The sequence below is a fragment of the Meriones unguiculatus genome, chromosome 4 (assembly GCF_030254825.1).
Source record: "Meriones unguiculatus strain TT.TT164.6M chromosome 4, Bangor_MerUng_6.1, whole genome shotgun sequence".
In the NCBI taxonomy this organism is placed as follows: Eukaryota; Metazoa; Chordata; class Mammalia; order Rodentia; family Muridae; genus Meriones; species Meriones unguiculatus.
In genome coordinates this window covers 32037343-32062625 of record NC_083352.1, presented here as the reverse complement: position 1 = coordinate 32062625, position 25283 = coordinate 32037343, and the positions used below count along the sequence as shown (strand labels likewise).

Below are 25283 nucleotides of genomic sequence, written 5' to 3'. Positions count from 1 at the left end.
GACAACTACACAGGCTAGTAAAGTTATGGTTCTTAAAAAACATACAACCACTGCTTTACTAAACCAGCATAATCCTTAATCCACAGAAAGGTGAGTCCTCACCCACCATCAAAGAAACTTCTCTTTTCAATACAGGAAGACAATTTCACAAAACTACAACTAATCAAAATACAGAGTTGTGCAGCCCAGTCCAAACACATGCAAAACAACTCAGGCAGCTAAGGCTCAGAGAACACTGGAATGATTTTAAGAGCCAGAGAATCAGGGAGTTTGCTGTGAGATTTTGTCTCCTAGTAATGTCAGAAGATATCTGCAAAGTCTTACCAACATAACTATTGTTTTTTGTTTTTCAAGACAGGTTTCTCTGTATAGCCCTGGTCATCTGGAAACTCACTATGTAGACCAGACTGGCCTCAAACTCAGAAATCAACCCGCTTCTGTCACCTGAGCATGGGGATTAAGAGTGTGTGCCACCATCTCAGGCCAATTTCTACGAATCACCTCAAGCAATTCTTTCTGGTTTTTGTTGTTGTTTTGTTTTTGAGAGAGACAGGGTTTCTCTGTGTAGCCTTAGCTGTCCTGGACTTGCGTTGTAGACCAGCAAAGCTGGTCTTGAACTCAGAGATTCGCCTGCCTTTGCCTCCCCAAGTGTTCGGATTACAGATGTACATAAATGTCCAGGGGCAGGAAAAACTGTTAAAGCTGAACTGTGTTGGTGGCAGGGATGTAACTGAGGCCTTACAAATGCTCAGTAAATGTTCTACCTCTTAGCCCAAAAGCAGAATCATTTACGAGACATTTGTTTTCACTTACAGTTGAGTTTCCTACTTTCTTGTTTGCTCTTTATTATCCAATAACAATATCCCTGCTGTCTTCATTATACATGTGTTCTTAAAAAAAAAAATAACCTTCATTTTCAATTTGATTTTTAGTACATATATATTCTAAGTTTACATATTTATGTGAACATTTTTCCCTGTATGCTTTTACTTTCTATTATAATCAGAAAATGAGCCTTCATTTTTTTCACACAAAAATCTTTTTTAAAAATTTCTAGGAATTAACTGATTTTTTTATTTTCTACTGAAGCTGTATAGATAGTATCTTTCTAAGCTTTGTATGATATGATCTTTATGAGGATTGATATAAAGGATCAAGCCTATTTCTGACTAATAAATAATCACATAATTTGTTGAATCCTGAAATTTTTCCAGTTATTACTCACATACACAATTCTATTTTGGAAATGCGACCTGCTCCATACAACTATTTTTCATCTTCCTACAAAATCATGCACCATTTTAAATGAGACTTCACAGTATATTCTGCTATTGATGAAAGCACGTTTTTCTCATCTTTTTTGTTGTTATTGTTCCTCTCCTTCCTTACTACTTTAATCCATTCAGACTTCAAAAAACCCAATCTGCTAAAATTTAAAAACATATTTGTGAGATTGATTGGAAATACTGAACTTTTAAGTCATAGTCCAAAGAATCAAATCTTAATTAATACTCTTTCATTCTACTGATATCCTATGCTGTTTTAACTAGAGAATATAAGTTTTCTTATATGTCATTTAGCAGTTTCCTAACTTATATAGCTGGTTCTAAGTACTTTAAGTACTTTTGTAGCTGGTTCTAAGTACTTTTCCACCTCTATTGTAAATGAAAGTTTGCCTGTTTTTCCATACCTCAGTTTGCAACAGTAATTGCTGAAACTATGAGAAAAGTTTTCCCATGTCTCTAACACTCTGTTAATTAACAACTGCATACTTGTGCTTTCACAATGTGTGAGTCTCTCCCCTCTTATTGCAGTGCTGGATACATCTCAAGCAATGACAGACAACACAGGCAGGTATTTCCAACATCTACTGTGACGTTCCTTGGTGATTTCCAATGATTTTTTTATTAAGTTAAAACAACACTATCTACTTTTAGTTACTAAGGACTAGCGTAAAGGAATGATGTTGACTCCTGAGAAAAACTACTAAGCTCCTGTGTGCTGTCCTGAGTGTTTCAGGTATTCCTGAAAGAACCAGATAGCTTGGGTAAGTTCCCAACTCTAATACTCCTATCCCTATGACCGTGAGAAACCTATTTAGCCTAATGTGATTCAATTTCCTTATCTAAAAAATAGAGTATCAGGTAATTGTTTCCTCACGGAGCTTGGGGTAATCCTGGGTAAATATGTGTAAGTGACTTCAGTCCCAGACACATAATGATTGCTCAATATTAACTTTTATTATATTTATTTTAAAGGATGGTTGTTTGCAAAGTTCATTATAAATTTCGTTCTGCTTTATCTGCTTTTAGCTGTGGTTTTATCTGTTTTATAATACACTGACTTTACCTTCCAAAATTCAATTTTAAGGGAATTAGATCATTATTAACTACAACACTTCTTACTGCAATGAGCTATAAATATTACATCTTCCATTTTTTTATTTTTAACGATTATTTTTTCTTAAGTGTAAGTTTACTCTTATAAAATATATTTCATTTAAAATATCTTTCATTGCTAGGTTTTATTATGAATATTATTACTTTCCTAATTTACTGGCTTCATTCTTACGGTTTTAGAACTAGAGAAACTCTTGGACAAACACCATCACTATGCTTACAGTTATCAGCTTCATAACGTCAGACAGGCAGAAACTGTCCCTGATGAAGGGAAAGTAAGGGAAGGGCCAAGCACCTGTAATTAGCAGCTCCCATGAGGAACAGAAAGACCTATTCAGCCATACCTCACTGAGTTCATGTTGCCTTTGCATCTTCTTTTCAAAGGTAGATTTCATTTGTATAAGTAATTCATACTGAAAGAAAACATTAAAAGTTGCTATTTAATTTGATTTTTGATCTATAAAGATATTTTCAAAATGATCAGTAGCAACTCACCTTATCTAAAACAGTTTGTCTTTTGCTTTCCAAACTATGCTCCAAAAGGAGATTTTTTCCTGTAAAATAAATCTCTGGCTTATTTCCCAACACAGATCACATTTTTGTCATGAATTATGAATGAAGGCAAAGGGAAACATACTTGCTAACTCCTCGATACTTTTTACTAGGTCTTCCTTGTCAGTAATGATTTGTTTTAGTTGAGGCAACATTAGAAACTGTTCTAGTAATACCTCCTCCTGTTCATTCATGTCTGTAAGCTGGGACACACTAGAGACACAAGAGAAAAAGCAAACTGTTAATAAATATCAGTCAACTAACTTCTCCATGAAGCTAAATGTTCACAATTCTCCAGCTTGAACTGTGAGACGGCAAATTTTATGTGGCACAAGCTAGAGTCATCTAAGAAGAGGAAATCTCAATTGAGAAAAGTGCCTTTGTAAGACTAGGCTGCAGGTAATCCTCTAGGGCATTTTCTTAATTAGAGATTGATGGGGGAGGGCCCAGCCCATTGTGGGTGCTTGAAAAAAAAAGAAACCCAGCAAGACTGAGTCATTTGCACAGCTGCCCAACAGAGCTGGACAGAAGGGCTTGAGAAACAGGTAATAATAAAAATAGTGGACGACAGACACATGGAAGCTGATCACATTTCATAATTTTGGTGTTTTCACAAGTTTTATAGTAGGTAAAAAAAGGAAAAAAAAATATATTTTATAAAATAGCCTTATTTCTTGGAACTTGAACTTTTTAATGCATATTGAACTGTTAAGATATATGCAACACATATTTCTGTTGTGGAACTTTATTCTTTAAAAATTATTTCTCAGCTGGGTGTGGGGGTGCACATCTTTAATCCCAGCAGGGAGGCAGAGACAGGCAAATGGCGTGAGTTCACGGCCAGCCTGGTGTACAAAGCGAGCCCAGGACAGCCAAGGATACACAGAGAAACCCTGTCTCAAAAAACAACAACAAAAATCTTGTATTTATTAAAATACTGGATCAAATAAAGTCAAACTTTATTTTTTTTAATTACAGGATTGTTCACAGGCTTTAATCTGTATAATTCTGGTAGAATATAACCTAAAGGCATAAAATTACAGAAAATTTATAATTATATACCCTGGTCTATTAAGTAGTAGCCTCATGGATATTATAAATCCTTAGTGGGATACATGGTATACCCACTAAAGGAGAGACCAGAAAATGCTTTATTCATGGCACATCTTATAGTCTATGAAAAACAATGCCTTAAAATTGAATTCTGCCACCTTATCTGCTATAAATTTAAATAAAATATTGGCTCTAAAATTAGTTTTCTAATATATTATGATAGCTTTAGTCTACTCATCTATACACAATATTAATCTACTGAAGAAACAAAGACCTATTTTGAAATTTAAGATATGCACAAGACACATGAGAAAAAATAACTTGTTACCTTGGTAGCCATTACATCTTTCTTGCTATCTAGAGCAATCCCTAGTACACAACAGTCATGGAACAATTCATCAGACTAAAGGTGATTTATATGAGTTTACCCACTAAGAAAACCACAGGAAAGGAACTGTGAAGAACTTTTAAATCATTTTACTTAATCTTCAAGTTCTTTACCTTAGTTCTGAAAGCTCTGGAAATGAATCAGGAATATCCGGCATCTTATAACCAAAACCATTTTGGTTAATCTAAGGAAGAATTTTAAAGAGTATTAAATCTCAGCTATACTTCTGATTGGTCCCATCTACCTTCTAGAAGTAACTGTAAAGTTACTGCATCTGGTAGTGCTTTTGCTATCTATCACACCTTCATCCTTGCATATCACACATACATATATTCCTGCCCATCAGTCTATTTCTCAGTGTACTTTTATACAGAGAGCTTATATTTTTTCATCGTGTGCTCTTGTGCTCTGTTCAGTATATCCCACATGACAGCCAAACAGATCTATTACAGGCAACTTACAAACATGCCATCTGGCATACAGTGCAAGGCATCTGTCAAAGTTTTCCAACCACATAGTGCTTTATGCACCTTCTCACTATCCTCAAAATTTTATAACCATCTTTAAAAATCTGACCTCAAGCATAAATGCATCCATTCATTTATCTACCTCATTTTCACTGAACAACTGCTTTGTGCACAGTCTCAAGTGCTGGGGACAAGCAAAAAACTGGAATGATTATTATTTCCGAATACCTATTTCACAGGTACAAAATACAGACTCCTAAAGATACCAACCGATGCTGAAGATTCTGTTGTGGGAACAGGTAATGGCAGACTTGAAAGGACACCAAATGAAGGAGCCACCGGCTTGGCTGCAGTGTAACTTGTGGTTGAAGAAGAAACAGTGTCTGCTACAGACAAAGATGTGATATTCCTGTTAGCTTCTTGTGGAGGATATGGAGGAAGAAATGGAAAACCCTGCGAAGGGTAAGGAGGCATCCCACCGGGACTACTATACAGGCTGAAGAAAGAAAGAGAAGATCATTAGGTAGGATATTAGGAGTCAAATTACCCGTAAATTCTTAAATAACAATGGTCATGCATGTCCACATATGGAAATGTCTTTTGGCAAGTGATTTCATAATTAAATTAAATTATATAAATCATAAACTATTAACACCTCAGAAGAAAAGTGTGGTTTCTATGAAAAGAAGGAAGAATGCTCTAAAAAGCAAACAATCCCACTGCTCTGTGTAAAAGTCTATCAGAATTCATTATTGAGTTTTCAGTATTTCAGTGATATCATTTAGTTTTGTTTCTTTATGAGAGGATCTAATCCAGAAAGTTTACTCAAGTGGATGTTGTTAAGTGGCTTTCAATGTTGGACAATATCTACCTTAAAGTTGAGAATGTTTTTCTAGAAATTTTAAAAGAAAAATCAAATACATAAATGAGCTATTATGATGTTAAAAACACTGCAAACACTTTAGTATGTGAACACAAATGAATATTTTAAAGAGTAGCAAATCATTATTTACCTGGGACTTAATCAGACAGTAAGTTAATCAATATTTATTTTAGAAAAATGTTTTAAAATTAGTATTTTTTCTCTCTTAAGCAGGAGAAGAAGCTAGCTTCAATGGTTCACACATTTAATTCCAGCACTAGGGTGAAGCAAGCAGATTTCTATGAGTTCAAGGCCATTCTGTCTACATAAAGAGTTCTAGGCCAGCCAGGGCTACGTAGGGAGTCCTTATCTCAATTAAAAAACAAAAACAAACAAACAAACAAACAAAAACCCAAACAAAAAACTGAGAAGAAATCAAATTATAGAAGAGTAATTTGTACTACTTCAGCCTAAATGAACACTAAAAATTTATATAAATATAAACATTTGAGCTAATAATAAGTTGATCAGTCACTCTCATCTAAAAGAAACAGTGAAAAGGTGCTTATGGATTTATTTGGGAGATAAAACTAAGTAACTACTCAAGACGTAATTACATACATCCTATGAACCGAGGCATCGTTGAATGTGCCCATGCCACCATTAAGATGTATTTACAAAAGAAAAAAGGGGGAATTATATCCTCATCGTTCATCCAGAGCTCAATTAAATCATGTACTTTTTATTTTGAATTTTTTAACTGTGGACAAACATGGCAAATCTGCAGCTAAATGTTTTTGGCACCCTAAAACCTCCATGGTTAAATGGAGAGACCCCTTGAATAATACATGGCATGGACCCAACCCCATTTTAATTTGGGGTTGAGGATATGTTTGTGTTTTCTCGAAGGCTGAAGATGCTGCTCAATGACTGCCAAAGAGACTAGTGCAACAGGTGGATTACATCAAGGAACAAGATCATTCCCTGAGTGACAATATTGCTAATCCTGTTGCAGCTGATTCATCCAGTGAAGGCTGACTTACACCTTTAGGCCTTAGTGCCAAACCCCCCTCTTGTTGCTGGTCTGGTACTATTCATCTATGTAATTGCCAGATGTGTCCACTTAACTCAACAGCACCAAGCTAGATTTAATGACACCACGCACAAAATCGTTTTGGCCACTGAACAGCAGCATGCTGTAACTCCCTCTCCCTAGGAAGGGGCTTGGCTTGTCCAGCTCAAATGAGCTTTAACCTCTCCTTTCCTGTGTGATGGGCCAGTTAGTCAATGACGGCTAAGGAGTGATTGATAAATTCTCACCTAAGGCAGGAAGTCCCCTAATAAGCAGATTGTCCCATGACGGGTACGCTGTTTATTTGGAATCACTCCGTCTAAGAAAGGCATGGTCCTTTTGTTTTAATTCGAAACAAAGGAATTATGGCAGCCCATTTGGAGTTAATGGCAAATTGGAGTGTGCACGTCAGCAGTGGAATTCGGCCTCTTGGTCCTGATTTTTATCTAAAGCTTGGTGTCTCAGAGATTGGCCCTGGCAATTCTACAGCAGAGGGCTCTGACCCTGAAAACTAGACAATAAATTCCATGCAACCATGGTAACCAGACAGCAGGTTCTGTGTAACCTTGAGTGAGCCCTCATATGTTTTGGCTAAGTAAAAATTGCCTCTATGAGAAACTGCTTATACTTTCCTGCTATTTACGTGTTAACTTGACATTCAGTAAACGACACCTTGATTAGAGCCTAGACTTGGTGTCCTTCTTTGTGTCACCCTATCTCTTTCCCCCTGCCCTCACTCAGGTGGTATCCAGGTGTCACTGCAGGACAGTGACAAACTACTAAAACATTCCACTTTATATTGGTATATATTCTAAGTTGTATTATAAAACTAATGTTTGTAGAACTACTATAATCTCATTTAATGACAGAAATTAACCTGAGTTGGAAATTCTATTAGAAGAAAACATTCATTATGGATTTTTGAAGTATTTATTCCTAGTGACACTAAAAGTTTACATGAAAAATAGTCAAAAAAAATAATCTGCATAAGGAAAAAGAGATATTACCTCTACCACACAGCAAAATAAATTATATAACAATAATTTTAAAATTAACACATAGCAATGTAGTGAATGCTTAGGAGGATTAGTTTAAATAAATATAAAGTATAGAAAAAATGTTAAAGCTGAAAGTATAAACAGCAGTTGAAAAGCAGTACTGTAATGTTTGACAAAAAGTTGGAGCCAAGCACTTATTCTCATAATAGGATGAAAACATTAAGTTCGATAAAATAAAGAAAAGGATCTTTAAAACAGTAAACAATGTATAATTAAACTGTTAGATAACAAATAAATAAATTTTTATGCTTACAAATGGGCAAAGATCTATTCTGACAATATCCCATACTGGAAAAGGCATGGATGGGCATGGTGTATGTAAGTAAAGACTGGTATAACTATGTTACAGAACAATTTTGCAATATTTGTCAAAATACTATTTCTAGAAGAAATGAAAATATTAAAATGCACAATAAGAGATGTAATATCAAATTTACAAGGAATTTCATAAAGAAAGGATAGTGAGTTAGAGTCACACTCGGTGGTAAAGCAAGCATAGCATACATAAACTTTGGGATAAATTCCCAGCACACACAGAAAATAATGTCGGCCTATTTTTGCTAGTGAGTACTTTTTAAGAAACTAAAAGACCACCTTAAAAAGAGAAATATAAAACCTAAGAAACAAATAATTCAATATATGAAACCAGCAAAGAAAGATCTGATGAAAAAAACAAAGGAAAGTTACTGAATGAGATCAGTGTAACAGAAATGGAGTGTAACTAACAAGGATAAAGCGTGTAGGGGTGGGGGATGACACACACACAAAACCAACCAACCAACTAAACAAAGAACCTAGAAATTGCCTGCCAGTTATGACATGTTCTAAAAATACTTAGCTCAACAATGGCTAGTATTTAGTCATGTAACAAAAACACCAAATTGTGTAGAAATCACAATATAATTTCACTAAGACAAGCTAAAATCCCCACCTGTTACAATAAGAGGCCAAGAGGTAAAAGCCAAAATGAAATTCATGATTAGCATCACATAGCAATTATCACAAAGAAGGTGGGTGAATAAACAGCTATGACACACACACACATACCACCCTCTGAAAATTATGGCCTTATGTGCATAAAGGTAAGTATGAGGCAATCAGAAAGCTGTCTTAAATTTGAACATTATTTCAGTTCCTTTAAACTACATCTTAATTATGAAAAATGAAAATATATGCTACAGTTACATACTACAAATATACTTACTATGGAAATGCTGTTGAAGTAGGAGCTAAAACTGGAGGATTCTTCCAGAACTCATCCAAAAGACTTTGAATAATTTTTCCAAGATCTGAGTGCATTGTAAACTGAAAGTAACAGTAATACATAATGATAAAAATCCTCTTGAAAAAGAATGACAAAGTTTCATGGGATTAAATGTCATTCTAAATCAGTGTTTGAGGCAAGAATAAACAGCAAAGGAGGCTGGAGTGGTGGCTTACTAGATAAGGGCACTTGACGTTTCTACACAGGCTCCCGGTTCAGTTCCTAGCATCTACAAGCAGCTCACAACATTGCCAGTTATAAGTGACCTGCCACCCTCCTCTGGCCACTGTGGGCACTGCACATGTGGTGCACTTACATGTAGGCACAGCACTCATACACATAAAATAAAAATAAAGAATAAACAGAAAAACAGAGAGGACTATGTCAACATGACTTATAACACTTTCTCACAGGATCAGTACTATAAATATTTAGTAATTAGCAAATCAGGTTAAAAGTCTTTTCAATCACTAATAGAGCCAAAATATCCCTACACCTCACACTTAAAATAATTTGATTATTCAAAGGTAAATACTCAGGGTGTATTTAAGTTTCACCTTGTCACATTAATCAACCACATTTTATCCACGGATTTCAATTCATAGTCTTAACAGTACATCTAGGGGAAACTTTTAAGATTACTAATTTCGAAATGAAATTTTCAGTACACTTCAGATTTCTAGAATAACAATATGAGAAATTGTTTTATTACTCTGAAATAAACTATAGCATATACGTACATTGCTCACTAAAGGAGAGGTAACGTACAATCCTTGATTATCCATTAAGTGATGTCTTATTGGTGGATAAACACTAATAACCGGTTTTTCCTGAGGAAATTGTGGAGGAAGTAATCTAGGAAAGGAGTAACACACAGAGAGAAAACACAAATGAAAATAATTAAACCACGTGACTATAATCCTAATACAAAGTTATTTAAAAGCAAGCTAAACTTTCACATTGACTTATATGTATTAATTCTTTGTAACCAGTGCCTTATTATAGATTTTGAACAGACTGAAATACACAAAAGGTTATGTTTTGGCAAAAAGATAACAGTAATTCAATACTATAGATTCCTTTTCATGTGGAATATGGACAGCATATATTACAGAATAGTCTTTTTAGCAAGACAATGAATTGACTTCAAAGATAATACAACTTGCTGAATAAAAAATTTCAGCTAAAAATTAGATCGCACACTTGTATCAAGCAAATTACACAACTGGTTAGTTAGTAGATAATGGCCCTGGTTCTGAGTGTGTGTGTGTTTCACTTGTAAAATTCTGCCTAGAATTATTCAGCATGTATGTACTACTAAAGAGAAAAGGGGTAAGAAGGCAAGTAATTAGGACTGCACTATGATCTTCATTTCTCTAATTCCTAAATACTGTACCAAACCTCTCTCTTCAAGCTGAAGTAATATCATGTGGTCTGAAATAAAATAAAAGTTCTTAATTCAAAATAGCAAAAACTTTAAACCCTTAAGTACTACAAAATTAAGATTACTTTATGAAATATTTTAACAGGAGTTTAATATAGAACACTCTTTTCCAAATTTTGAAAACTCAGAACATTTTCTTTTAAACTTCTCTGCTCATATATTACTAAGGAAATTATTTGTTAACAGTGTTATTAAAAAGACTGGGATTTTGTTGTACTCTCCTATCTACCTCTAACTTGGCACTGGATGAAAAATAAAATGAATGCATTTACATAGCTAAGAGTTTGGTGTTTTGCCTGGGTTTTTTTTATAGCTAAAATTTTTTAAATTATTTTAAATTATTTTGGCTGACCTTTGGAGGTAACCAATCTGAATTTGTATCGTAGCCATTTAAGTGTGTGTAATCTATCTTAATTTATAAGCTGTTATATAGATTCATAAAGCTCATATTTGTTAGGTTAATGTATTTTAATACTTGCCAGCACTATATATTCATATGCAGGTTTGTTCAGAGAACTAATATTTAATAAGCCTCCTATGTCCACGTGTTAAGTGATGTGCCATGAATGTTTTTATTTCACTAAATGGAGCATTATTTTATGTTATAGTTACTCTGAATAAGTTCACTTAAACAGCTTATTTCTGATATTAACTAAGAAACAAAACAAAAAGTTAGTCCCTATTACATGAAATATAAATTCTAATTCTATTCACATATTAATATCAGGCTGTTAAGACATAAAGCAAAAATAACACCTAATACAAAAATAGAAACCAATTCTACTTACATATTAATATTAATTGTCAGGTTGTTTACTGTGAAAGGTAATCTGTATTCCACATCTTTTTGTATTTCTGCTATACTGTATGAGAAAATTTGGGGAAAAAAAAGAGATCAATGCTATAAAACTATTACTATCAAAACCAACTGTTGAATACTATAGCCTACTAAAACTTTTTAATTTTAATCACACAATTTCGATAGCTGATAATATAACTTGTATCTAGAAAGAAAATTACCATAGACGGAAAGGCTTATCAATTCTGTAGACAATGATACTCTGAAATATCCAAAGTGTAAGGGAAGGATGCTGAGGAAAACAAATAAAGGGAAGCTCAAATTAATCTTATATTGATTTAATATTCAATTTATCATTAGTAGAAGCAACTGCAAGCTTTCTGGGTAATACAGGTCAATAAGTATCTAAGTTCTAATAACTCTGCCACTATACAGCTTTATGGCCAGCTAGGGATGTCTGGGTCTTAAGAGCTTAAACCAAGAAGTCTAGATTAATGTCTCTTAGAATGGCAAAATAATGGCTGCAGGCTGCTTTCTACATTTCCTCTTCTTCCGAAAAGACGGCTTACAAAATGCATAGTGACTTATTTTCTGTTCTTTTAGTTATTTCAAACCAATAATAGCTTTTATAAAGCTTATTTGTTTTCCTCACTTTTGAACTACTGTATTTTCTGGCCTTTAATAAAAAACCTAGCCTCTCAAATATGTAAATCTTATGTACTTTGAAAGATTCCTATGTGTTGATTTCTCAGTTACTTTTCTATTGCTATGAAGCACCACCATGACCAACTCAATGTATAAAAGACAGCTTTTAATATGGTCTTGTTTACCATTTCAGAGGGTTAGCCCTTGACCATCATGGGGGGAGTATAGCAGCAGGTAAGCACAGTGCTGTATCTGTAGCTGAGAGCTTACAACTGATCCACAGGCACGAGGCAGAGAGAAACTGGACCTGTCATGGACTTTTAAAGCCTCAAATCCTCACTCCAGTGACACACCTCTTAGAAGAGTGGTTCTCAACCTTCCGAATTCCACGACTCTTCAATACAGTTCCTTATGTTGTGGCAACAACCCCCAATCATAAAATTATTTTCGTTGTTATTTCTTAACTAATTTTGCTACTATTATGAATCATAATGTAAATATGTTTTCTGATGGTCAGAGGTGACACCTATGAAAAGGTCATTCACCCACAAAGGCATTGTTACCCACAGGTTGAGAAACACTGTCTACAACAATCCCATACCTCCTAATTCTTCCAAAATGGTTCCACCAACTGGTGACCAAGCATTCACTTATATGAGCCTATGGGAGTCAATCTCATTTAAACCACCACAGTTGGGATGAAGCTATGGACAATCCTAGATGTAAATAAGCATTTTTCTCTAATACCCTATGGAATGAGGCTGTCACTAATAAGAAACACGTAAAAGATTTGATGGCTACTTTTCTGTTTCCATAGCATCGCAGCACCTTCCAGCACAAGGAAAGCTAACCATAAGGGATAAAGCTTCCAGGTCAAAATCAGTTTGATTTTTCTTTGTTCTATGACTCAAGTATATAGTGTCTTCAGCAACAGGGGTTGGGAGCCCGGGTGATCCAGTACTTTTCATGTGTCCCTGATATATGGAGAAGGAATGTAATGGCCTGTAGCCAGAGCCTTGGGGGAGCTGCAACTTCCAATTGTGGGGACCCAATGTCTTAAAGGACTATGGTTATCAGTCCCAAGGCCACTCTGTTCTCAGTCTTGTGACACACTTGAGATATCCAGACTTTTCCCACTATGAGAGCTTTCTGCAGACTCTTTCCATCCCATGCCCTCCCCCAACTTCCAACCCCCTCCACCTCAACCACTTGCAAACTGTAAGATGCTGTATTTTTTAATAAACTTGTTTGGCCTAAGGCAGAACGATATGCTGGTCCAGGCTGACAGGGTCCTACCATGAAATTCTGGTTGGAGGAGAAAAGTAATCAACAATCTTACCCATCTATGAACCCCGAAAGCTACAATAATAACTGGCCAGCAAGGCATGTGCACTGGTGCAGTAGAGGCACAAACACAACAGAAAACCCTGCTACTTTCAGGTTGTATTTACAGCCCTCTTCACAACATGATACCCATACCCTGCACCATTACTAGGGACAAGAACCTGTAGCTAGAGGGGTCATATGGCTAGGGGAGAACAGCTAAATGACACGGAACTTAATGCTATACTCACAGATGAATGTACCTCTCAAACCTCATCAGAAAAGCTTGTATTTGCAATAGATGGTGATTAATAGAGACCTACAACTGGCCAAGGTACAGAGACTAATAATTAGAGACTAAGGAATGTTCACCACTAAATGGGGCATCTACATCAAATTCTCTCTCAAGGCTGAGGGACCACTGTGAAAGGGGGTTAGGGGAGAATATAAGATCCAGAGGTTGTTGATAAGTACAAGGAAGCAATATCCTCCAGATACAGAAAGATACATATAAACTCAAAGCAAGTGTGACAATGTGTGTTGGGGACACAGGTCTTTATAATCAGAGAGAAGCACTAAGAGAACCAGGAATATTAATCCTGCAGGCGTGTCTCCTCAATGGAGGTGATAAATATCAAATACCTGCATTCTATCCAGAAAGCTGAAAGTAGGTTTTTGTTAATGACCTGGGGCCATTGTGTTACCTGTGGAGGCACTCACCCACCTTTTGCTATAGAGGCAGATGTCACCCAAACTTCCCAAAACAATTATCTCAGACTCTTCCCTCCCTAGACCATGACCCATCATCCTTAGGGCAGATGTCACATGTAATTTATGGCCTGCTGACCTGTATGCTGTCAATTGGAGACTAGATTCTAGGCCTTTTAGCTATAAAACCCTCATGGTCACACATACTAAGAGTCTGTATGTAGTCACACCTTAAGCTTAATGTACTGTGCACCTGAAAATGAACTGATTGGACTGACTGTTGCCTTAAAACCTTGCTCCAAATTGTACCATATTTTAAATATGCTGACAATGAACTGCCCGGCATTAGACTCCCCAAGTCTGAACCCAGACTTAGCAACTAGGAAAAGGAAATCGGAAAGCACATTCTTGAAGAAGCTTCAGATGCAAAAATAAAACATGGAGTCTGATATAATTTTAGCCAGAAATGTTTTCCAAAGGCCTACGTGACAAAGATTTGGTTCCTATATTGGTACTAATGAAAAAGAGTGAAGCTTCTAAGGTGGCCCACTGAGTGTGGGATTTAGGTTACTAGAAGCCTGTGTCATAAAGAACATTAGAGGACCAAGCTCCTTTTTCTTTTTAAACCTTGCTATCCAGTGAACAGTTGTGCAACATACTACTGTGTGCTTCCTCACTGCGGGTCTCAAAACAGGGTGAACTAGTGAGAGGTGGAAAGCTCCTACTGTCCCAGTGAACAACACTTGGATTTATTATTTTTTTTAATGAGGTTAATCTTGTTAACAACCAAAACTTGACTACATTTTGTTTGTACTTCTGAAAAAAATGTTTCATCATGTTTTCTAGGCAGGCCTTAAGCTATGTAGTTCCTCTATGCTAACTTAAATATGATGTTCCTGCCTCTGTCTGCTGAGAGCTGGGACTGTCACGTGTGGCAGTTTTTGTTTACACAGCTTTAAATATGCTCCTTTTCTGGCTATTCTCAAATTTTTCTACATCTGTCTTCCAAATTTGTTTGCTCTCAAGAGCATCCATGTTACTGCTTGAATGCTGTGTTGCTTTGAAATTTCATGCACCACAAAACTACTCCATTAGCTTCAAGCTCAGCCATAAAGTCTCCAGCCAAGTGTAATCAATGCAGCCAAGCTTCTGCTTGGTGATGCCCTGTGAGCTATCTAGCATCCAGTTCTTACCTCCTCAGCTTAACTTCTACTGTCTACATTTCTCTACTACCAGCCTGGTCTTCAGAGTGCCTACCAAGATTGCCCACTAAGCTCTATCTACAGCATCACAGGTTTCAAATGCCCTTGGCTCCAAAGTTGTATAAACCAGTTCTAGTGGCTTTTCCACATTGTTTCAGAACGATCAGAGCAAAAATTCTACTTCTCAGTAGCAGTTTCCTGTGTTATTCATCTTTCACCAGCGGTAACAAATACCTACAGTACATTAGCTTTTAAAGGAGCTTAATTTTGGACACAGTTTGAAATTTTAGCCCATGATTGGCTGACCTTTTTGAGGAAGGCCCATGGGGTGCTCAGCATCTCATCATCCCTCTTATAAAACTTTTTACTGCAACAAATTAATCTCAAAGACCTATAGTAGCTAGGTAATGCATGTGAATGTACAGCTCCTTGTACAACAGAGAATTGTAAAAATGGAAAGAGGGTAGCCTAGCACAGGGCACTGTACTCTTAGCTAAATATAAATGTTGTTATATAAAAATTGTTGCCAGATGTTCATACTTGTAAAAGAAAAGTTGGAAGAGTCATGATGGGTTTAATTTTTTTTTGCTCTAAAAATGAAGTCTATTAAAAAAAAACTTGGAGATTCTAATAACTAAACATAATGTCTCAACTTTAAATACTGAAAATGATTCTTTTATAAAAATAATATAATAAGTTAAAAGATAATGTATACCCTCCCATTACAAGTTTGTTATGGTTCAATGTTTGAGTCTTATGAACTGAGAGTAAAATCTATAAAGACTTACTCTGAAACCAGTGAGTTGTAGGGTGAAAGCCTTACACTAAACAAAGAGTAAAGCTTAAAGCTGTAAGTCAAGAGCTATACAAAAGCTTATTCTCCAACAAAGTGATATTGTTTAGGTTTGAATTATGAAAAAGAAATCTGTGATCCATGCAATGGTTCAAAACAAAGTACCAAAGAATGGTTTAAAGACTATGGAGACCGACATTGCTATAGTTTTGCTGCACGTTTCGATCTGGAATGTTTGCCAAAGGCCCATGTGCTGAAAGCTTTGATCATAGTTTGTGCTGTTACTTGGAATGTCAGGGCACCTTCTGCAGAGGGGCCTAGCAGAGAGAAACTGGGTAACTGGACATGTATTTGAAGGAGAAATTTGGGCTCCTGCTCTCAACTCTCTGCCTCCTAGCAGAGAGTAATTTCCATGACAGAGTAATTTCCTCTGTCATGGACTATGACCATGACGTACTTCAGCCACAGACTGAAAATTCAGTGGCCAACAGCTTACCTTAAGTCTCTGAATTTGTGAAATCAAAATAAGTCTTCCCACTTTTTGTGTGTGCCTGGGTACACAGCACACACGTATATGAAGGCAAGGCTCTGATATTGTTTGTAAGCACAGCAGTCTAACTCGTGTTTTGAGGCAGGCCTCTCTCTGAACTTGGAGCTACCTGAGAAGGCTCAGATGATGAGCAGTGAACCACAGGGTCCTTCTGACCCCACATCCCTAGCACTGGAATTATATACAGGAACCACTGTGCTCAACCTTTTTTATTGGGTTGTAGGGATTGGACTCAAGTCTATTGTCAACGGACCTATCTCCCACAGACCTTTCCTTTATATGTTTGTGTATCTCAGGTGTCTTCTCAGTGATGGAAGGCCTACTTACAAAGAATCTATTATTTTTTAATTAATTTATTTTTTATTAATTACAGTTTATTCACTTTGTATCCCAGCTATAGCCCCCTTTCATCCCTTCCCAATACCACCCTCTTTCCCTCTTCTCCTGGAGGTCCCCCTCCCTTCTATCTGACCCTAGCCTATCAGGTCTCATCAGGACTGTCAGCATTATCTTTCTCTGTGGCCTGGCAAGGCTGCTCCCCCCTCAAGGGGAGGTGATCAAAGAGCAAGCCACTAAATTCAAGAACCTATTATTTTTAAGACTAAGAATAAAATAACAATGGCCACTTACAGAGTATACTTATTGTGTATTAAACAACACTTCAGATTCCTTAGCTGCCTTGGACTTTAAACCCTTCTAAATAGGACATTTCACTTATTAGCTAATTCTCCTGATTAAACTTTTTCTATAAGAAAGTCAAGAGGAGGCCTGGCAAAGATAAATGAGTTGTAGGTAAGGTTGTTAGAGATGCATAAACAATAAGCTGAATAAAAGCAGTTGGTTTAAGAAACAATGATTTTAGGCACACTGATTCTACAGAGTACAAAATGAGATATAATTTCCCACATGCCTACTATGATCCAGTTGTTATTTTAATTTTCAAATATCAACTCTCCAATATGAGAGGGAGGGATATAACTCAGCGGCAGAGCACTGGCCTCACGCTCAAGGCTCAAGAAGATAGGGAGTTCTATCTCCTCTCCAACACCTCCCCATCCCCAAAATTACACATCAGAATCATAATTTAAATTTACAGACAGAAAACAGAAACCTGGAAGAACTGGATGTTTTACTAAGAGACTCTGCAGTTAGTATGTGTTAGAACTAGAACTGGAATCTAGGATAATTTCATTATACAATGTTTCAATTCCAGTGGTTCTCATCCCACCGAGGGCTTAGTGGCCCTTTCACAGGGATTACTTAAGACCATAAGAAAACACAGAAATTTAGACTATAATTCATAACAGTAGCAACATTACAGTTATGTAATGCAGCAAGAAAAATAATTTCATGGTTGGGGATCACCACAACATGAGAAACTGTATTAAAAGGTCACAGCATTAGGAAAGTTAAGAACCACTGTTCAATCAAGACTCTTTCGTGTGCCCCCTACAGGTCTACAATATTCTTATTTTGTTTTCTGCATTTAAGAAAAACTCAAGTGACAACACATGCTGGAGAGGTTGTGGAGAAAGGGGAACCCTCCTCCACTGCTGGTGGGAATGTAAACTGGTACAACCACTCTGGAAATCTATCTGGCGCTTTCTCAGACAATTAGGAGTAGTGCTTCCTCAAGACCCAGCTATACCACTGCTAGGTATATACCCAAACTTAGCTCAAGTACACAAAAGGGATACTTGCTCAACCATGTTTACAGCAGCTCTATTTGTAATAGCCAGAACCTGGAAACAACCCAGATGTCCATCAACGGAGGAATGGATACAGAAATTGTGGTATTTTTACACAATGGAATACTACTCAGCAATCAAAAAGGAGGCAAATGGTGGGCTCTAGAAAAGATCATTCTGAGTGAAATATCCCAGAAGAAGAAAGACAAACAGGGTATATACTCGCTTATATAGGCCTATACGATATGATAAACATAATAAAATCTATACACATAAAAAAGATAATCAATTGAGCGGACATGGGGTAAGATGATCAATCCTCGTTTAGAAAGACAGATGGGATGTGCAGTGAACATATGACAGGAGTCTACTGAGCGCATCTGAAAGACTCTAACTAGCAGTGTTTTCAAAGCAGATACAAAGACTCATAACCAAACCTTTGGCAGAGTACAGGGAATCATATGAAAGAAGGAGAGTTAGTATGATGGAGAAAGGATAGAAGCTCCACAAGGACCAAATATATCTGGGCACAGGGTCTTTTCTGAGACTGACATTCAACCAAGGACCATGTATGGATATAACCTAGAACCTCTGCTCGTGTAACCCATGGTAGCTCAATAACCAATTGGTTTCCCATAGTAAGGGGAACAAGGACTATTTCTAACAGGAACTCAATGGCTGGCTCTTTGACCTCCCCACCCCCCAAGGGAGGAGCAGTCCTGTTAGGCCACAGAGGAGGACTTTGCAGCCAGTCCTGAAGATACCTGATAAAACAGGATCAGATGAAAGGGGAGGAGGTCCCCCCCATCAGTGGACTTGGAAAGGGGCAAGGTGGAGAGGAGGGAGGGAGGGTGGGAGTGGGAGAGAATGAGGGAGCGGGATACAGCTGGGATACAGAGTTAATAAAATGTAACTGATAAGAAAAAATAAAAATTAAAAAAAAATTAAAAAGAAAAAAAAAGAATACCGTATCTTCACCAACACTATATCTAACAGAGGGCCAATATCCAGAATATATAAAGAACTAAATAAGTTAAAAAGCAACCAATCAAGTAATCCAATAAAAAAAATGGGGTACAGAGCTAAACAGAGAATTCTCTGTGGAGGAATATAGAATGGCAGAGAAACGCTTAAAGAAATGTTAGTCATCAGGGAAATGCAAATCAAAATGGCCCTGAGATTTCACCTCATGCCCATCAGAATGGCTAAGATCAAAAACTCAAGTGACAACACATGCTGGAGAGGATGTGGAGAAAGGGGAACCCTCCTCCATTGCTGGTGGGAATGTAAACTTGTACAACTACTTTGGAAATCAATCTGGAGCTTTCTCAGACAATCAGGAATAGCGCTACCTCAAGATCCAGCTATACCACTCCTAGGTATATATCCAAAAGATGTTCAAGTATACAATAAGGACATTTGCTCAACCATGTTTGTAGCAGCTTTATATGTAATAACCAGAAGATGGAAACAATTCAGATGCCCCTCGGTTGAGGAATGGATACAGAAATTGTGGTACATTTACACAATGGAATACTACTCAGTAATTAAAAACAAGGAAATCATGAAATTTACAGGTAAATGGTGGGATCTGGAAAAGATCATTGTGAGTGAGGTATCCCAGAAGCAGAAACACACACAGGGTATATACTCACTCATAAGTGGATATTAGATATATAATATATGCTAAACATACTAAATCTGTATACCTAAAGAAGCTAAGCAAGAAGGACGACTCCGGGTAAGATGCTCAATCCTCATTCAGAAAGGCAAAGAGGATGTACATCAGAAGAGGGAGAAAACAGGGAATAGGGCAGGAGCTTACCACAGAGGGCTCTGAAAGACTCTGCCCAGCAGGGTAGTAAAACAGATGCTGACACTCATAGCCAAACTTTGGGCAGAGTGCAGGGAATCTTATAAAAGAAGGGGGAGATAGAAATACCAGGAAGGGACTGGAGCTTCACAAAGAGAGCAACAGAACCAAAAAATCTGGACACAGGGTTGTTTTCTGAGACTGATACTCCAACCAAGGACCATTCATGGAGATAACCTAGAACTCTTGCACAGATGTAGCCCATGGCAGTTCAGTATCCAAGTAGGTTCCCTAGTAATTGGAACAGGAACTGGTCTCTGACATGGATTGATTGGCCTGCTCTTTGATCCCCTGGGGGTGCAGCCTTACCAGTCCACAGAGAAAGACAATGCAGCTACTCCTGAAGAGAACTGAAAAACTAGGGATCAGATGGAAGGGGAGGAGGACCTCCCCTATCAGTGGACTGGGGGAGGGTCTTAGGTGGAGATAAGGGAGGAAGGATGGGATTGGCAGAGGAGGGGAGAGGAAGCTACAGTTGGGATACAAAGTGAATAAACTGTAACTAATAAAAATTTAAAAAAAAAAAAAAAGAATACCATTACACTGACAGGATTAAGGAATCAACTGACTTTCTTGGCTGAGCAAAAAGTTATCTATCAGGCAGTCAACTCAACTCTTTCAGTTCACTGGTCATAAGATATGTAAAGATTGCAGGACAGTTGATGTATCTCCCATTTGTATCTCCTGACTTCTTGGCTCAGATATATATATATATATATATATATATATATATATGCAGTCTATTATTTAATAGTACAAAAAAAGAAGCCTTTTACCTCGGAGATCCAAGAAAAGGTAATAAAGATAGCTTATTACTGTATAACTTTGAATTTATGTAGTTAATTATAAATAAGAATTACCACTAATAACATAGCTTTGGGTGTTTTAGAGATACAAAAATTAATAAAGAGGATAATTAACTTTAGATGTTGAGAAAAGAGAAACCTGGTTAGAACAGTCACTGTTAATTCATCCATTTGTAGTATTTTCTAACTGTGGGTGCAACACAGAGAAATTCTACTAAGCAGCTTCACTTCTGGAAACCTTAAACATTAAATATTAGCCTGAAAAACAACAACAACAAAAACAAACAAACAAACAAAAAACAGTGTGAAAGTCATTTCACCAGTGAGGAATTATTTATCTCAAACACTAAGTACCACAAAGAAAAGAGGGTTAGCTCCAGAGTTGATCATTTAGCAAGAAAAAAATGTCCTATTTTATATTAGTTGACAGTCTTGAATCACAATGTAATATCTTAAAAAAAAAAAATCATGGATTTCTCCCCTTTGTTTTTCTTCCCAGACAGCTCTTTATATTATTTAGAAAACCTGGACTTCCCCTCCAACTTCTATTTACCAAGAGTCCAACCTCCCAGCATTGCGCAATCAGAGGCAGATGACTCCCTGTCTGTTCAAAGTATCCAAAAATGAATGAATGAATGAATGAATAAATAAATAAATAAGTAGTAATAAGAAGAAAATAAAAAGGTGAAGAGGAGGAATCCTACTCCCATGAGAAAAGAAATGAGGGTGAGAGTTAAGATCATCACTGATTATTTACACCTCCTGGGGTTGAAAGAACCTCCACTAAGTCTGTGATCCTGCAGATTATAAACATAAACAGGTGGTCTTTAAAGAAATCTAGACAGGACCTAAACAGGAAAGCAATGGTGTTTTCTGAAGTCAACTTTTTGAAGGAGTTTGAATAATTTTTTTTTTCATATGAACTCAGTTTCAGTGCAGCAGTGCTGAACCTGTGGGTCCAGACCCCTTTGGGGAATGAATGTGCCTTTCACAGAGGTTTCATTTCAGCATCCTGCATATCAGCTACTTATAATTCTTAACAGTAGCAAAACTACAGTTATGAAGCAGCAACCAAAACAGTTTTATGGCTGGGGGTCACGGCAACATGAGTAACTATATTAATGAGTCACAACATCAGGAAGGTTGACAATTGCTTTTTAGTGGTAAACTAACAGTGTCATTATTTTTATTTAGAAGATTAGTTCTTGAGTCCATTTTTCATTTTCATAGCAGACTTAAGTATGTCTTTCTGCTTTGGTTAAACCCTTTTAGTCTTTCATGATAGTTTCAGACTTGTTCCTGCAGAGCATCACTAATTTAAAAAACAAAAACAACAACAACAAAAAAAAGTAGCCATAAAATTCACCTAAACTTTTGGAGAAGAAAGTGTTTAAGAGATTGTTAACTGTTTAGAATTATTCATATCAAATTTATAAGTTTGAAATATTTCAACTAAGAATCAAATCAAATAAGGTTGTATGTTCTACATATATATGTAGATAATATCACCAGTCCAAAATTTCTAGTTCAAAGATTATCACACGCAACAGCTTTTGCACCCATTTAAGTTTACTTACTGATCCTTTTAAACCAACTCCAGAACTCCTTCAATTAACAACTATCACTTTATTACCTCTATTTGGGGCCAAAACACAAACTTCAGACCACTTTCCTCATTTACTAAGCTTAGCAGTAAAAGACTATACAGTATTTCAAAAGTTCTATCTTTTGGAGGTTCCAGCCTCTGAAAATAAAAATACTAACAGAAAATACTAACAAGAATGAGTCCAACAGTGTTTCTGCAACAGCAGAACTAACACAGTCTACACTTTTCAAAGGTGACATTCTAAGGGGGAAACCTTTGTTGTGTTTCTTAAAATTTAGTCACTTTATTGTACAGTATCTTGCAAGTGTAGCTCTTGAAAATTATCAAAAAACATCAGTTAGAGAAGGACTGACTTATGGTAGAGCTCAGAAATTGCTATCCTCATAAGTAGAGCACTTGGACAGGCTAAGTACCTTTGAACTAAGGGATATTGAAAGCTTCAGAAGCAAATTCTGCCCATCTTTTCCTCTGAAAGTAGTAATAAAAACAAGAGTTCCCTTTCCTCAAGTATGATAAAAGAAACCTAACACCTAGAAAAGCCACTCCTTCCTTAGAAAATCCTTTCTAGAGGATTCTGTGCCTATAGCAGGGTAGAAGGAATGCTACACAGAGGTAGAGATAAGAATAGGAAGACTGGCACCAGGAACTAGGTGTGGTGACACACACCTTTAACGCCAGCATTTGGGAGGCAGAGGGGGCAAATCCCTTAATTCAAGGCCAGCCTGGGTTACAGAACATATTCCAAGACATCTAGGACAACAGAAAGAAACCTTACTTCGAGAAATGACAAACATCTTTAATTCCAGCACTTGGGAGGCAGAGGCAGGAGGATTTCTGTGAGTTCGAGACCAGTCTGATCTAGAGTGAGATCCAGGAGAGTCAAGGCTACACAGAGAAACCGTCTTAAAAAACCAAAAACACAAGACTTGTGACAGGCAACCACCATTAGATCACACCCTTTTGTCCAAACACTTTCCTATTTATCCTAAGTATAAAAACAGTTTTCCTTTAGACTCCGGGCCTTCATTTCTGACAGCTCCATGCCACATAAAATGTTTTTTAAATAAGTCTATTATGCTTCTCTCCCGTAGCCAACCTAAACCTTTAAGAGCATGGATCATGACCTTCTTTCTGTGATTGGGGTAAAGCTATCACACGTCTACACTTGAAGACCTTTATGAATTTAATTTCCCACAATGAAATAAAAGATGGCCACTCTTTCTATCTAAAAGGACAATAAATGACATTTGGAAACTTTCCTGCACCAGTCACAACAGGCCTCAAATTTTGTAGTGAATTTTTCTTTTGACAATACCACTTAAAATGACTAGAGATTATAACTTATTTGCTTAGGGGTAGGGGAGAAATGATGTGTAACATCAAAATAGCTCCTGATGGTGTGTTGACAACTTGATATTATTATCTCATAGATCTGTATATATACTACAGTAAGAAATTATATTAGATAGTATAATGTTACAATGTTTTTGAAACGCATAAAATATGCTGTGAACCTATTAATTAATTGTAAAATTCATGTATCATAAAGCAGGTCTGATATTTGAAAACCTGTAGCGGCCACGGACATACGTAAAAATAAAAAGGCTGCAGCAAACGAGTTTACAGTTGTTTTTTTTTTTTTTTTAAAAAAAAGTCGAAATAATCTAAATTCCTGCATTTCTAGCTTAACGACGATAAAATTAGCAAATTCGAAAGTCAACAGATAATCCAGATGATATATGGCAATTCCTAAAAAGTAGAGCCGAACACAAGAAAGTGAGAAGTGTAAAGACTGGCAGCTGCAAGACAGAGAGAGATTATTGGGACGATGAGCCTTAATTACAAACTCAAGAGGATTATCACCAGGACAAAAGTTAACTGAAAACACTGGCTTCCCTTTCCTTCGACGTTGCAACAGTTTAGTTTCTCACTTTGTAAAACTTGAGAATTATCCTTCCCAATTGTTAGCATGTTAACAATTCAAAGGCAATGCTACAATCAGGTGGCTTAAAGGAAAAATTAGCGTGGAAGCCAGGGATACTGAATTTAGCTCAAGAGAGGTTACTCCGTTGTAACAGTGGAGATGAGCAACTCAGGAGAGGAGCTGAGCGGCCGGTGGGGCACCAGGGACACAGAGCAAGCGCCTAACTCTCAGGCAAGGACTATCAACAGGAGGCAGCTGGCGGGGCGGCCTGCGGAGCTGCACGGGTGTTTGCAAGCAGTCCACCCTCCAGCCCTACTTCTCCCTGGGTCAAAGCCACCGTAGTCACCTGGAATGGGAGTTCCGGAGCGACTCGATCAGCCGCTGCTTCTGCTGCTGGAGACTGGTGAGGCCGGCGGGCGAGCCGGCCGCGGAGGATGACGCGCTCTTGGCCAGGGGAAAGAGCCAGCTCATCCTCCTCCAGTCTCCGGGCCCGAGGCCCTCGAAGGCTCCGGCCTACTCCTCCTGGCTTAGTCCAGTCGTTCCCCGGCGACCGAGCAGGGCCGGGACGCCAGGGCCCGCGCCTTCTCCCACACGCCGCACTCGCACGTTCTTGGCTCCGGCGGGAGACGAGCTAGCCCGGCGGGCGGCTGGAATAAACAAGGGCAACTCGCCCGGTGGACAAACCCCGGTACGCCCGCGGCCAGCACCACCCGGTCAATCAGCTAGGCCCGCCGCCCTGCCCGTAGCTCCACCGCCGGGCGTCAGTCACCTGCCCGCCCCGCCCTCCCGAGAGCCCCGCCCACCGGC

General features: G+C 37.5%; 1 protein-coding gene across 5 annotated transcripts in view; it reads right to left on the bottom strand.

Annotated features, from left to right (window-relative positions):
- Vps37a (VPS37A subunit of ESCRT-I) overlaps positions 1-25261 on the bottom strand; it is a 36320-nt gene extending 11059 nt beyond the window's left edge. For 3 of the 5 annotated variants that reach the window (XM_060381632.1, XM_060381630.1, XM_060381631.1), the window contains exons 1-9: positions 24823-25260; positions 11348-11422; positions 9856-9970; positions 9056-9156; positions 5130-5355; positions 4506-4576; positions 3037-3164; positions 2895-2953; positions 2744-2812 (exon numbers count right to left, since the gene is read on the bottom strand). In XM_060381632.1, coding sequence (XP_060237615.1) covers positions 2744-2812; positions 2895-2953; positions 3037-3164; positions 4506-4576; positions 5130-5355; positions 9056-9156; positions 9856-9970; positions 11348-11422; positions 24823-24947 — 969 coding nt within the window. In that variant the 5' untranslated portion in view covers positions 24948-25260. Of the gene's footprint in view, positions 1-2743; positions 2813-2894; positions 2954-3036; positions 3165-4505; positions 4577-5129; positions 5356-9055; positions 9157-9855; positions 9971-11347; positions 11423-24822 lie in introns of all 5 variants that reach the window. The other 2 variants (XM_060381634.1, XM_060381635.1) reach the window with 1 other exon arrangement.
- Between the last annotated feature and the right edge of the window lie 22 nt (positions 25262-25283).